Source organism: Myxocyprinus asiaticus, chromosome 12 (assembly GCF_019703515.2).
Source record: "Myxocyprinus asiaticus isolate MX2 ecotype Aquarium Trade chromosome 12, UBuf_Myxa_2, whole genome shotgun sequence".
In the NCBI taxonomy this organism is placed as follows: Eukaryota; Metazoa; Chordata; class Actinopteri; order Cypriniformes; family Catostomidae; genus Myxocyprinus; species Myxocyprinus asiaticus.
The window spans coordinates 49,639,296-49,653,524 of NC_059355.1; the positions used below are offsets into that span (position 1 = coordinate 49,639,296).

General features: G+C 37.0%; 1 protein-coding gene across 2 annotated transcripts in view; it reads right to left on the reverse strand.

Annotated features, from left to right (window-relative positions):
- The window catches only part of LOC127449561 (protein CBFA2T2-like), a 56,362-nt gene that overhangs the window by 4,779 nt on the left and 37,354 nt on the right, over window positions 1-14,229 (reverse strand). For both annotated transcript variants that reach the window (XM_051713075.1, XM_051713076.1), the window contains exons 3-9: window positions 13,061-13,302; window positions 12,883-12,972; window positions 9,405-9,586; window positions 6,803-7,050; window positions 6,625-6,710; window positions 4,952-5,153; window positions 2,165-2,233 (exon numbers count right to left, since the gene is read on the reverse strand). In XM_051713075.1, coding sequence (XP_051569035.1) covers window positions 2,165-2,233; window positions 4,952-5,153; window positions 6,625-6,710; window positions 6,803-7,050; window positions 9,405-9,586; window positions 12,883-12,972; window positions 13,061-13,302 — 1,119 coding nt within the window. The remainder of the gene's footprint in view (window positions 1-2,164; window positions 2,234-4,951; window positions 5,154-6,624; window positions 6,711-6,802; window positions 7,051-9,404; window positions 9,587-12,882; window positions 12,973-13,060; window positions 13,303-14,229) is intronic.

Here is a 14,229-nt window from a genome sequence, read left to right on the forward strand (position 1 = left end):
ATGTCTTCTAAAGTCACAGATTTATGTGAGGAACTGACCCAAACTGCAAATGGGTCACTCAAAAAAATTTTGACTTTCCAACTTACAAAATATTGACATTTCCCGTTCAGTTCAGTGTTTGCCTATAAACGCTGAGGGTAAACATTATGTAACATGATGACATTAAATTTTATTCATAAAGGACAACTGTTGTTCTTTCTTTTATTATTTAATTTTGTTTCACAAACGAAGCAAGTTAATACTAACGAGGATTAAATGGGGTACAACACTAAATATTTTTGTGTAAAAATATTAGTTAAAATGTGAAATAATACATTTTTAACATGCTGGGAAAAATCCCTATATGCATATTTAAGCAGCCTCTGAACTTTGACCTTAAAAATTATTTTCCACTACGTTTTGTCCAAAAAAAAAAAAAAAAAATTGTTTTTTACATTGATAACAGCAATGCCATAAAATCAAGGGACAAACATTCTTTTTAAATTATTTAAATTATTAATAATAATTTTCTTTTGCTTTTTTGCACACTTGTTCGGCCTTGCACTAATGCTTTTATTAAAAATAAGTACAAAATAAATACACAAATAACTTTACATGTCACAGAAGTGGTACTCCAGATGAAGGGGACGAGGATTTTTTTCAGGCAATTAACAATTTCAAATATATTTTCTAAAAAATTTGCAAAACAGAGTCAAGCTATTTTATATCATTAAAGGTTAGGTTATAAAATTATACCATTTTTTTTTTTAATAATTTTTTTTTTCACTATTTGAAAGCTTTTTCATGACTAAAAAAGTCAAGGGACATGTTTGTCAATTTATTTTGATATTGACCCAAATATTGTCAGAAATTACCTATTTTGTGAGACACAAAGCTGTCTTTACACAAGGGGGCGCTAGACGGCTAAACAAAACTGAATCCTCCATTGATCTGCATTCAAATCTCAGAACGTTTAATTTTTTCACTCTGGAGAGTAATATTTAATTAAAACTGATAGTTGCAAGAATTCATACTTGTCTATAAAATATATATATATATATATATTTAAATCCTCCAGTAATACTTGATTGTGATTGGCCCATTCTGAACAGCGCTGCCAAAAGTAACAGGTGTCACGTGACGGCGGCGTCTATGCGCTGCCAGCTTCAGCAGCGGTCTAGTGGTCTGTCGTCGTGTGTTTCCAAAAATAAATAAATACATTTAATTTACTAAATGATTTAAGCAAAGTATTTTAAGATTTTTTATAATTCAAGAACTTTTTAAGCACCTCTTGGTAAAATTTGCTATTTTCAAGGGTTTTCCAGGACTTAAATTTGAAAAAGCCAAATTCAAGCACTTCAAGCACCTTGTACGAACCCTGTCGATAATATATATATCCGATGATTTTTTAAATTAATTTTATGCATAGTTTTCCTGCTGGTCTGCATAATTTGTTCTGGACATCTTAGATAAAACATTGGATTAATCACACAAGCAAGCTCACAGACAAGTGACAAATGGCTCATTTTGTAAAAAACTGCCTAAGGTAAGTGCAAATATGAAGTTTGTAGCTATTTGGGGCTGTCAGCACCAGTGATCGCGCATGCAATAGAGGTTTGTATTTGATGTCTTACAGAAATCACATTTCACTTTGTGATTCTTTTCGAACTGTCGTATTAGGGCAACTAAATAAACTGTACAGTCACATTCCTGAGAATGAGAGCTTTCATTTGATATATGACTTGACTATTTTTTTTTTTTTAAGTGAAACACTTTTATATTAATTTATATTTCAACCATTACCACTAGGTGGCGCTTATTTGAAAAGATTCAGATTCTAAGCTTTCAAACGATACCAAATATGCCTGACTTACGTATCTGGGGACTTGAACATTTTAAGCGGAAACTTTTTCCGCGATATAGCGCCCCCTTTTGGACCTGCCGGCGGGTCCATAGAGTTAAGGAACTTTAAAAACGACAACAATCATTCTCAAGAATTTTCCATTTTTTGTGTGAACGTTATTATTTTAAACAAATGATAACTATCACTTATTGTGTCTCTAGTGATGTTTACTTCGGTAACAATATTTAACAAAGAGCTTGTTTCAATTCTGCAAGTGTGATTAATAAGAAACATGACTGTCAAACTGAGCTTCCCAGGGTGCATCTGGGTTGCCGCCCTTACCGGCTTTCCTCCAGATCTCATCAGGCACGTAGCCAGAGCCGGCACGCAGCGGGACTTCCCTCTGAGAGTCTGTGAAGGAAAATAAACACATATATGATGCAAGTATCACACAAACATTTCAAAACTATGTATGACGAACAGACTTGAAGCACGTAAGGAATGGATGATTTGAGTTAAAGACTTCATGTTGGGCAGCGTTTGGTCACAGATGGCGGTGAGGAACGCGAGCCAGAGCTCAGATTTGAGAAAACATTCTTTCTGTAGCAGTCTGGAGCAAATACACTGACACCTGCTCTATCAGCATGCAATCACACACACACAAAATACACACATGTATGCTCATATATAGGCACACATACATACTCAACCAGTTTTCTACTGTATACGGTAGTGTAGAAAGGAACTGTGCTATATGGAATTTTAGGGGCATTTTTTACCCTTTATGAAGGCTTTTTCTAACTACATAAAAAACACACGGCGTGTCGTCTATATATGTCAAAGACGTCAATTGAATGAAATCTCAGTCGGCACACTCATGGCTATACCTGTAAATCCTACCAATCAACACTGAATACATTTTGCACAACATTCACTCTGCTATACACATTTGACATAATTCGACATAGGGTTCCCACCATTTTTGACTAATGCATTTTCATGACCTTTCCAGGCGTTTGTGATAACTGGATACACATTTTTAAAGATTATTTAGATTGAGACAGGTTTGTTAATTAATCATTTAGACCAATTTTGGGGACCGTTTTGACTAATTCATTGCAAAGAACTGCCTCGAAATGAGCAATATTTAGCTCTTTAGCAGAATTGCAATGCATTCCCCGTTGCTTGCATGCATCTTTATAAATTATTTGGTAACACTTTATTTTACAGTATCCCTGTTACTGTGTAATTACCCAAGTACAGAGTATTACATGATGTTATAACATTAAACAACATGTACTTAATATGTAATAAAGTTATGGAACAGTATGTACTTACACATTGTAATTATGTAGGTGTAATAGACAAGTATTATTACATATGTGCAATAGGAATATCTTGTTACACACGTGGAACAGACAAACATTGGTGCTTGGGCGGGCTTTGCATGGTCAAATATCACAATTGTAACAAAATACAACTATTACCTTTTCTACATGTGATTTCCACATAAATCATTATTGGCAGCATGTGTCTATTGTGTGTTTGGGCATAAGTCAGGTTGTGTCAAAATTGGTTTTACTGTTCAATTGTTGCATTTTGTTCCAAGTTGAAATATTCAGCTGTGTACTTGTGAGTTAATTTAAACTTAAGCACAGCTTTTTAAGTTACACATTAAGTATACTTAAAGGAATAGTTCCCCCAAAAATGAAAACTTACTGATAATTTACGGTCCAAAATGCATATTTAGGGTGCATCACAATAATCCACACGACTCCAGTTGACAAATAAAGTTCTTCTGAATGCAAACGATTGATTATTTTGAGAAACAAAACAATACTTATATACTTTTTAACTACAAATGTTCGCTTCCGTACATCTCTGTGACATGCGCTCATGAGAGGGATGACGTAAGCTCGTTGGTAAGGTCACGCGTCACGTGGAGGAGGAGTCAGGAAGCGCGTCATTGTTTACAAGAAAAACTTATGCCGTTCACAAACCAAAACAGTCCAAAACAATTTCAAAACAATATAAAATAAAATAAAAAATCATTAAAAAAAAAAAAAAACCCACAATGTAAACAATGACGCGCTTCCTGACTCCTCCTCCACGAGACGCGTGACCTTACCAACAACCTTACGTCATCCCTCACATAAGCGCGTCACAGAAATGTACAGAAGCACAATTTGTAGTTAAAAAGTATATAAGTATTGTTTTGTTTCTCAAAATAATCAATCGTTTGCGTTCAGAAGAACTTTATTTGTCGATTGGAGTCGTGTGGATTATTGTGATGCACCCTAAAGATGCATTTTGGACCGTCAAAAAATGGAGTACATTTACTTGCATTGTTTAGAGGAGGAGGCATGAAATGAAATCCTAAAAGTCTTAAATTATGTTTTGATGAAGAAAGAAACTCGGATACATCTTGGATGGCCTATGGGTGAGTAAATTATCAGCAAATTTTCATTTTTGGGTGAACTGTTCCTTTAAGTACAGTCTAGATACACTTTATTTTACAGTGATTGATACTATGTAATATTGTGTAATTATAAAGCTATTACATGTATTCATGTACTTGTGAGTTAACTGGAACTTAAGCACAGCTTGTTAAGGTATGTAGTTACACATGAAGTACACTTAAGTACAGTACACTTGATTTTACAGTGATTAATGCGATGTAATATTATGCAATTTTAATGTAATTATGAAACTATTACATGCAACAGGATTTGTCTGTTTCACTTATGTAACAAGATCTTCCTATTACACAAATAGGTATGTAACAAGACTGGCCTGTTACACATATGTAATAATACTTGTCTATTACACATACATAATTACAATGTGTAGGTACATCGTGTTCCATAACTTAATTACATATTAAGTGCATGTTGTTGTTCCATGTTATTACATTATTTAGTACTCTGTTCTTGCTTGGGTAACAGGGACACTGTAAAATAAAGTGTTACTAAATATTTTGACAAATTTATTGATGCTTTTAGGCAGTGGCGGACTGGCCATTGGGAGAACTGGGACTTTTCCCGGTGGGCCGGCCGCGAAATGGAAGGGGGCAGCGATATGCAGAAAAGGACAGCAACCCCCGCCCCGTGAATCAACTGAACGACTCACCTGAGTTGACTGCAGACAGAGGGCTGTGTGTTTTGATTAAGGGTGCGTTCCCTGCCGCGGCTCCGTTCTTGCGTCCATCGTCGTGTTGGTTGGAGCGTCGGCGCCAGTAATTAAGCTCATCGCGGTCGGACTCCTGACAGCGCCGCAGAACGCTCACGGAGTGCCGTGTCTTCTCCACCATATCCACGATGCAATTTAACACCTACAATCAGATTACAGAACATTTGCACACACATTCATGACAATATCACCAACAACAAAATAACAATGAACCATGATAATACCATATTCCTTGTGCCGTAGTATAGGCCTATATCACAGTACCACAGTAATATCATCTTATAACATCACTGTACGATGGACTAATAGAAAATGAGACAAAGTCAAACTTTTTTACCATTTCTTAATTGCAGTGTCGATTAAAAGTAGGGGTCGCAGGAACTCGATTAGCTCAGATGCTTTTGTGTCGACTAGTCATGAAACACAAGACTTCAGACGGTCTGAACGCCTAGTCACAAAAGCAGTCGTGCAACCCCTAATTTAAAGCGAATTAAAGGAATAATTCACCCAAAGAATTGTTGCACACCCTCATGTTGTTCCAAACCTGCATGACTTGTTCAGTCAGCATTAATGCAATTACATTTATATGCCAGTAGGTGGCAACAAATTAATCTTTTATCTGTGTTAAGACGAGAGAGTCGTTGAATCACTGATGCAACTGATTCTTTAAAGGGACAGTTCACCCAAAAATGAAAATTCTCTTATCATTTATTCACCCTCATGCCATCCCAGATGTGTATGACTTTCTTTCTTCTGCAGAACACAAAGGAAGATTTTTAGAAGAATATCTCAGCTCTGTTGGGCCATACAATGCAAGTGAATGGGTGCCAAAACTTTGAAGCTCCAAAAAGCACATTAATGCAGCATAAAAGTAATCCATAAAACTCCAGTGGTTTAATCCATGTTTTCTGAAGTGATCCAATCAGTTTAGAATGGGAACAGACCAAAATATAACTCCTTTTTCAGTATAAATCTTGATATCAGCAGTTTCCTTGGCGATCATGATTTTAAGCTCGATTACATTTCCTAGCGCTATCTAGCACACTGCACATATCAAGAAAATGTACGTGTAATCGAGTAAGATCATGTCTAGAGGCTGCAATGGTAAGATATACAGTGGAAAAGGTGTTACATTTTGGTCCGTTCTCAACCAAAACCAATGGGATCCTTCAGAAGACATGGATTAAACCACTGGAGTCCAATGGATTACTTTTAAGATGCCTTTATGTGTTTTTCGGAGCTTCAAAGTTTTGGTCAAAATTCACTTGCATTCAGATATTCTCCTCAAAATGTTCATTTGTGTTCTGCACAAGAAAGAAAGTCATACACATCTGGGATGGCATGAGGGTGAGTAAATGATTTTTGGCGAACTTTTCCTTTAAATGCGTTGTGTGGAAGTGAATGGTATTGATTTGTTCAATTACAAGATTTGTTCATAATCACGATTCATTCATGAACGAAACACTAGTACTTTGAGGGGTGTTGAGGCTAGTCTTTTTTCTCTATACTATGAAAGTGAATGGCGACGGAGGCTAATATTCTGCCTAACATCTTCTATCGATCCCTTTAAAGTGGATTAATGGGAGTTTTATAAATTGTAAAGGGAGCCTCACATGATCGAGGTGTCTCCATTCTTCAGCCCATTCTCTCTCGGTCAGTCTGTGATCGACGGGGTCCTCACGGTAACCCCCGTTACTGCCTGATAAACACAACAACAACAAAAACACACATGTCAGAACTTCACAAGACTTCCAAAGTAATCCAGAATGAAATGTTTGAAAATTACGGTACCTTGCAGTCGCGGTCTTTCCTTCAGTTCTCTCAGTTCTAGTATGCGGTGCGGTTCTCTGTACAGGTGAGGGGTGGTGATGTCATCCAGGGCGTAGTGTTGGAGAGGGGGCGGGGTCGGGTGGATCTGGGTGGGGAGCTGAAGTGGGTGGGCAGGGCTGTGTCTGGGGGCGGGGCTAATAGTGCAGATTCGTTTGGCTGGAGGTTCCAGAGGTGCGGGCGGGTGCTCGTATAAACCGTTTTCTTTACCTCTGATGAGAGAGAATAATAAAATAAAAGAATGCCTGATTAAACTTGAATAAACAGTTCTTCCTTCAAATATTATATGTTTTTTTTTAAAGGCCAATGCCGATACAATATCTACAAAGAAGAGTGGCCGATATAATTACAATATATAAAACACAATTTATCAACAGTAATGAATACTTGAAAATGCCCTCTGGAATACTTAATTCTGATTGGTCAATCATGCCATCCAACAGTTTCATATTTCTGAATAACGAGCACACATCCGGAGTGTTACGAGCCCCTGCTCTTTGGCTATTTAAGAGGTGCTAGCATTTACTGCCCCAGAAAACTCGCTCCTGTGTTTGTTTGATGTTGTTTCGATTTCACTTCTTTTATTTTAAAAGGATGGTGAGTTTTGTCTCGTTTAGTTAATACAGATTAAAATAGCTAGTGCAGGTAAGAAACTGCATTCATAATGGGGTTCAGCTGGACTAGACACACCCAGACTTGATTACTGTCAGCCCTGTTCAATCAAATCAACACATAAATAGAACTTTTACAGCAGCTTGAAGTTGGCTAAAAGGTCTCATCCGGTTGCACACTATGCCAAGATCAAAAGAAATTCCAGAAATTATAAGGAAAAAGGTGATAGGTGAATACATCAGTCTGGAAAGGGTTACAAAGCTGTTTCAAAGGCTCTGGGACTCCAAAGAACCACAGTGAGAGCCATTATCTCCAAATGGAGAAAACTCGGCACAGTAGTGAACCTTCCCAGAAGTGGCCGGCCTTCAAAAATTCCTCCAAGAGCACAGCAACGACTCATCCAGGAAGTCACAAAAAAACCAAGGACAACATCCAAGGAACTGCAGGCCTCTCTCGCATCAATAAAGGTCACTGTTCATGACTCCACTATCAGAAAGACACTGGCCAAAAATGCCATCCATGAAAGAGTGGCGAGGCGAAAACCACTGCTAACCCAGAAGAACATTAAGGCTCGTCTGAATTTTGCCAAAACACACCTTGATGATCCTCAAAGCTTTTGGGAGAATGTTCTGTGCACTGATGAGTTGAAAGTGGAACTGTTTGGAAGACAGGGGTCCCGTTACATCTGCTGTAAATTAAACACAGAACTCCACAAAAAGATCATCATACCTACGGTCAAGCATGGTGGTGGTAGTGTGATGGTGTGAGGATGCTTTGCTGTTTTAGGGCGACTTGCAATAATTGATGGAAACATGAATTCTGCTCTCTACCAGAAAATCCTAAAGGAGAACGTCCGGTCATCAGTCCATGTGTTGAAGCTCAAGCGCAACTGGATTATGCAGCAAGACAATGATCCAAAGCATAGGAGTAAATCCACCTCTGAATGGCTCAAAAGAAGCTAAATTAAAGTTTTGGAGTGGCTTAGTCAAAGCCCTGACTTGAACCCGATTGAGATGCTGTGGCAGGACCTTAAACAGGCAGTTCATACTCGAAAACCCTCCAGTGTGGCTGAACTAAAGCATTTCTGCAAAGAAGAGTGGGACAAATTCCACCACAGTGTCGTGAAAGACTGATCTCCAGTTATCGGAAGCGTTTGGCTGCAGTTCTTGCTGCTAAAGGCGGCACAACCACCTATTAAGTTTAAGGGGGCAGTTAGTTTTTCACATGGGTGATATAGGTGTTGGATAACTTTTTTGCTTCAATAAAAATCTATATATTTGAAAACTGTATTTTGTGTATACTCAGGCTGCCTTTGTTTTATGTTATATCTCGTTTGAAGATCTAAAACAATTTAGTATGAAAAATACACAAAAATAGAAGAAATCAGGATGGGGGCAAATACTTTTTCACAGCAGTCAAACGCTCATTTTCGCAATAGAAACACAAAACTCGGCATTGAACTCAGCTGGAGACTCTGTTGTCTCTTCTCACATGAAAATGTTATTTCAACTCAAATCCGTTAGTAGCCGTGTACTTCGCTTCTCGTCGGGTTCTTGATCACCCTTTTGAGGTTTATTTTGCGATAACAACCGGCTGACTGTGCATTATCCTTTACTTAAGATCCACACAAACTTGCTGAAATAATTTGAGCACTTATTTGATGCAATATTTATTCAAAATGTACAAAAATGTTGAAAAGAGAAATTACCAGTCATCAGGAGATATGGAAACACATATAGGGAAGCCAAAAATTCTAAATATCAACCGATTATTGCTATATCGGTCAGTCACCACTTTAAAGTACCTAGGAATGTTAATATTATGCTATAAAAATATGATAATCATTCAGTACCAGGGTATATATAAAAGTACATTGGTGTACCATCTGATAGCTGTACCATGCTACTGGCACAGTACTTCATTGCTGTTATATGTTTGTGTATAGTGTGTTTACCTGTTGGGACTGTGTCGTTTGGTGGCATCACTGGGCTCCAGCAGAAGTTCGGTGGAGTCGGCAGGTGATGGTACGGTGGTGCTGAGCAGCAGATGTTCGTGTTGTGACAGATACTGTGCTGGAGTCTGTTTAGCAGCCCGAGCGCAGTGCAACAGCTCCCTCTGCAGCAAGGGCAGGTTAGCCTGCAGGACAACATTGATGATGCGTTGAAGAAACATAACGGAAAAATACAATACACACAAATTTGTTATGATTATCACATAGAAACAATACTTGGGCATTACAGCATTTTTTTGGACATCTTATACATGGTTATCCTATGGTTTTGGGCATGTGCCATAGTAATACCATAATACATGAATATGATGATCATTCATGTTGTCACATAAAGGTCAACGTGTGTTCAATGAACTGTGTCTTTTTTCCTGGGAACGAACAGTGAACATGCTCAAAAGCTTTTTTGTAGCCAAGACTTCAAAGTATGTGGCTATGCAGAAATGGACTTCCAAAAATAAATCTACTGGAATAAAACGTGTGACAACTAGCCCCGGTCTCCACTATATCTCAAACCTACACCATTGCTCAAGCAAATGTTATTTCAATCAATGTTTTGAAAGCAACAGTGAAGATTCACAGTGTTTACAATTTTCAGGAGAATCAATACCAATTATTTACCTATAGTTGACTCTTCGTATTCAATATTAAGCATTTTGACTAGTGATAGACCGATATATCGGCCGATATTTGGCCATTTCGTGATTATCGGCATCAGCCAATAATAGTGTTCGCTTGGCCGATTAACAGAAGTGTAAACTTTCCCTTCTGTTCCAAAGTCTACCAATGGATTTGTCAAAATAGTCAACACTTTTTGTTAAATTGCATCAAGTTTATCGGCATTTATATCGGCCATCCTGCTCTCTAGATATCGGTATCGGCCTTTGAAAAAACATGACAAATTTTGACATGAAAAAAATGACGAACTTAAATTGATTTGCAATGTCACAAGGGAGAACAATATTTGTTACATTTTTACCACTTTATAAGCACATTTTAGTAAACGAAATGTGTAGAAATCATATCAGGCTTTTGAAAGGTTTTTGATGGGGGCCGAAGTTGCTCCAAGGGCTCGTCTCTCCAAACAGCTAACAGTAGGTCGCTTTGGATAACCAATGTCTGCTAAATGGCACACTGTTAGTAATCAAAGCCACTTGAGAAGGATTTGCTTAAGTGTCTTAAAGTCGACTAATTACAGACCTCCACATTTTTTGCATTTTTAACTGATAACAGCAAAGATTAGGGCAAGATGGATTCGTTCCTCGACAGACCGAGCGGAGCCATGGATCACATGAAAACTCAAAGCAGATCGAGCCCGAGGCATCTGGTCAGCATCACACAATGTTCTGTTCTCTATTAAAGCCCAGACTACGCTCTTCACCAACATCTCTGTCAAAACAGTCCGTTAATCTTTCATGTGAAAACACTTCAGTTACAATGAGGATGGAAATGTCGAAGAGAAACAGTCTTAAAGATGTTGAGATGAATCAAACCAGACCCAGCGCTACAATTCTTCAAAGATATTTAACGGGTGAATTTAATTACTAATGTGAACATAAAGAATATATAAAGTACATCTGAAACGCTGCGCTCTGTCAAACCCTTTGGCAAACACAGGAGAAAAAACTTGGAAACGTCAAGAGCATACAGAAAACTTCAAAATATTACATTTCAAGTCAAACATCCACCTAAATTTTGACGTTAATACAAAAGTGTAACCCTGTCAAAACTGTTTTCTAAAACTCACATTAATTTTAGCATTGGGGAGTCCAATTTCATTTTAACGAATCGTACATTTGGACAATTTGTTTCATTAATCTAATTCAATAAAGACGTTTGTTTATATATATACGTATATATATATATTATTTATTTATTTATTTAAATATATGGTAACTATATAGTGTATAATATATAGTAAATAGATTTTACTAGATTTTCCTACTGGTAAAAAAAGAAATCACGTTTCATTTTAATGTCGTTTCAATGATCTGGTTCAATACAAATGATTCATCGATTCGTTCGAGTCGTCACTCAAACGTGTTCTCAGAAGTGTTCCGTTTTCTAATTAAACAATTAAATAAATAAATACATATACATACATATAAATGGTAACTATATAGTATATAATATTTCATATAATAATGTATTTTAGTAGATACATTTTATTACGGCTAAAAAAAATATATAAATAATGAACAATTCGTTTCAATGAACTGGTTCAATACAAACAATTAATTGATTCGTTTCAGCCCTCACTCAAAAGTGTTCCCAGAAGTGTTCTGTTCTGTAATTACATAAATAAATAGTAAAAAAAATAAAATAATTTTATATATATATATATATATATAAATAAAATAATTTATGGTAACTATATAGTATAGGCTATAATATTTAGTAAATATATTTTAGTACATTTTCATACGGTTTCATATGGTGTGTTTTGCATGAAATATTGTTTGTTTGTTTTTTTTATTCTGATATGTCACTCACTTTAAAATGTGTCCGTCATCTTACAGTCAAGTGATTCACTAATGCATTGCAAATCAGTTTGACGATTTATCATTAAAAGAACCAGTTCAAAAGATCATTTCACTCTTGAATCAGGTATCACAAATTAATTTAGTATTGGTAATTAAATGTATCAATTTGGAATGCCCAATTCCCAATGTGCTCTAGGTCCTCGTGGTGGCGTAGTGACTCGCCTCAATCCGGGTGGCGGAGGACGAATCTGAGGTGCCTCCACGTCTGAGACCGTCAATCCATGCATCTTATCACGTGGCTTGTTGAGCGTGTTACCGTGGAGACATAGTGTGTGTGGAGGCTTCACGCTATTCTCCGCAGCATCCACGCACAACTCACCACACGCCCCACCGAGAGCGAGAACCACATTATAGCGACCATAAGGAGGTTACCCCATGTGACTCTACCCTCCCTAGCAACCGGGCCAATTTGGTTGCTTAGGAGACCAGGCTGGAGTCACTCAGCACGTAAATGTATCATCTTAAACATTCAGTGTATTTAATGTATTAAACATGGTACCAAAAGATAAAAGTGCTTTAAAATGGTCATTTCTGTTCTTGTATTTTGCACCTCACAGGCAAATATTTCAGACAACTCTGTTAATCTGTGTCTAACTCCATATGTTGAACAGATCCCGTTAAAAAAATCTGCAACGCTTTATAGTCATGTTTCACACTTCCGAGAAGTCTCAAAAATGCTCTGCCGTGAGAAAGGAAGACTTGCTTCAGAAACACACTGTCATAAATTACCAAAAGATATATTAGATTTCTATGGAAAAGAGCAGCTCTAAAATTCTTCAAAATGTCTTATTTGATGTTCCATAGATGAAAAAAGTAATACTGTACATTAGAGTACATTAGAGTGAGTAAATGACAGAATCTTTCCTTTACTGGTCAATTACCTTCAAGAACGGTATGACGAACGGTCTCAAGGGGAAGTTTGTCGCCTCTTGCAGTCTGGAATGAAACTCTTCTATGGTAACTGTCGAATTCTGCATGAGAGAGATAGTGAGTTAACTCAACTCAAACTACACATCTGTGCTTGCATGTAACACACATGTAACAGTTTGACAGACGTACCACCAAAGCGAGCACGAGGTTCCGGACGCTCTCTCCGATCTCAGGTGAGATGTCGTTGCCAAACTGCTGTAGCGTGGTGAGAAAGCGCTTGAGTTTGCTCAGCTGTCGAGCGCCACAGGTCGCCGGAAGCTGCTGATTGGCCAGCGAGGAGGAAGATGACGATGACGGCCCATTGCTGTAGCGTTGAGGTGGCGAGGGAATGGCATTGAGGGTGGGCGGGGAATGATTCATCCCATTGGTCACTGGAGAAATAGAGATTGAGGTTACACCAAGAGGTCAGGTGACTCCCTCCTCTTCTTCTACTTCCATCATACAGCACATCCTCTTTACACTTCAAATCACTCTATGGTTCAGTGTAAATAAGGAGTTTGGTTAAGGGCATCAAATTAATAAGCATGTACACAAAGTCTGACATGCAGAATTTTCGCTTACTTCTGCATTACACATCCGGGTATTTGCTCGTCTAGAATTCATACCAATTCATACAAAATAACTTGTACAATTTCATAGGATTTAGACAACTTGTACGAATTTGTATGACTTCTCATGAGATCGGGTTGTTTAAACACATGTGCCATGTTGTCAGAAATGTAATCTGTGTTTCCATGTTGGTTTAATACATTTTTTAAAAATAGAAAGAAAGAAAAAACTGTAAAAAATACACTCTTATTTTCTATGAAATAAAAAAGGTTTCATGACTTGATGAAAAAGGTCATGTGGTGTAACCATCCAGTAAAAAGGTATCAAAATACTTTCCTTGCACCTTTATATACATGAGTGTCTACACAAATGAATCGTTAATTTTTAAAGGTAAAAAAATATTTATTTCAGATTTTTGAGTCACGAATATCTTAGCGTTACTCCATTTGACCTGAACAAAATTTGCCTTTTTATAAAAATGTCAAAATATCTTGTATTAAATAAAAAAAAACAACTTTTCACACAGTCATGAGGGTCTAAAGGAATGTTTTTAAAATATTAATTAAATTTAAAACTAATAATAATAATATTTGCAATAATAAAAATAAAATGGTTTCACTGCTTTTTTTTATTTTTATTTTTTTAAGAAATTATAATAAAAGATTATTTCAAACAATGTATATCAACATTTCTGTTTTCAAGCATTTCAGCTTTTAATGAGAGTTTTATCTTTTTAAGGGTTAGGTTTG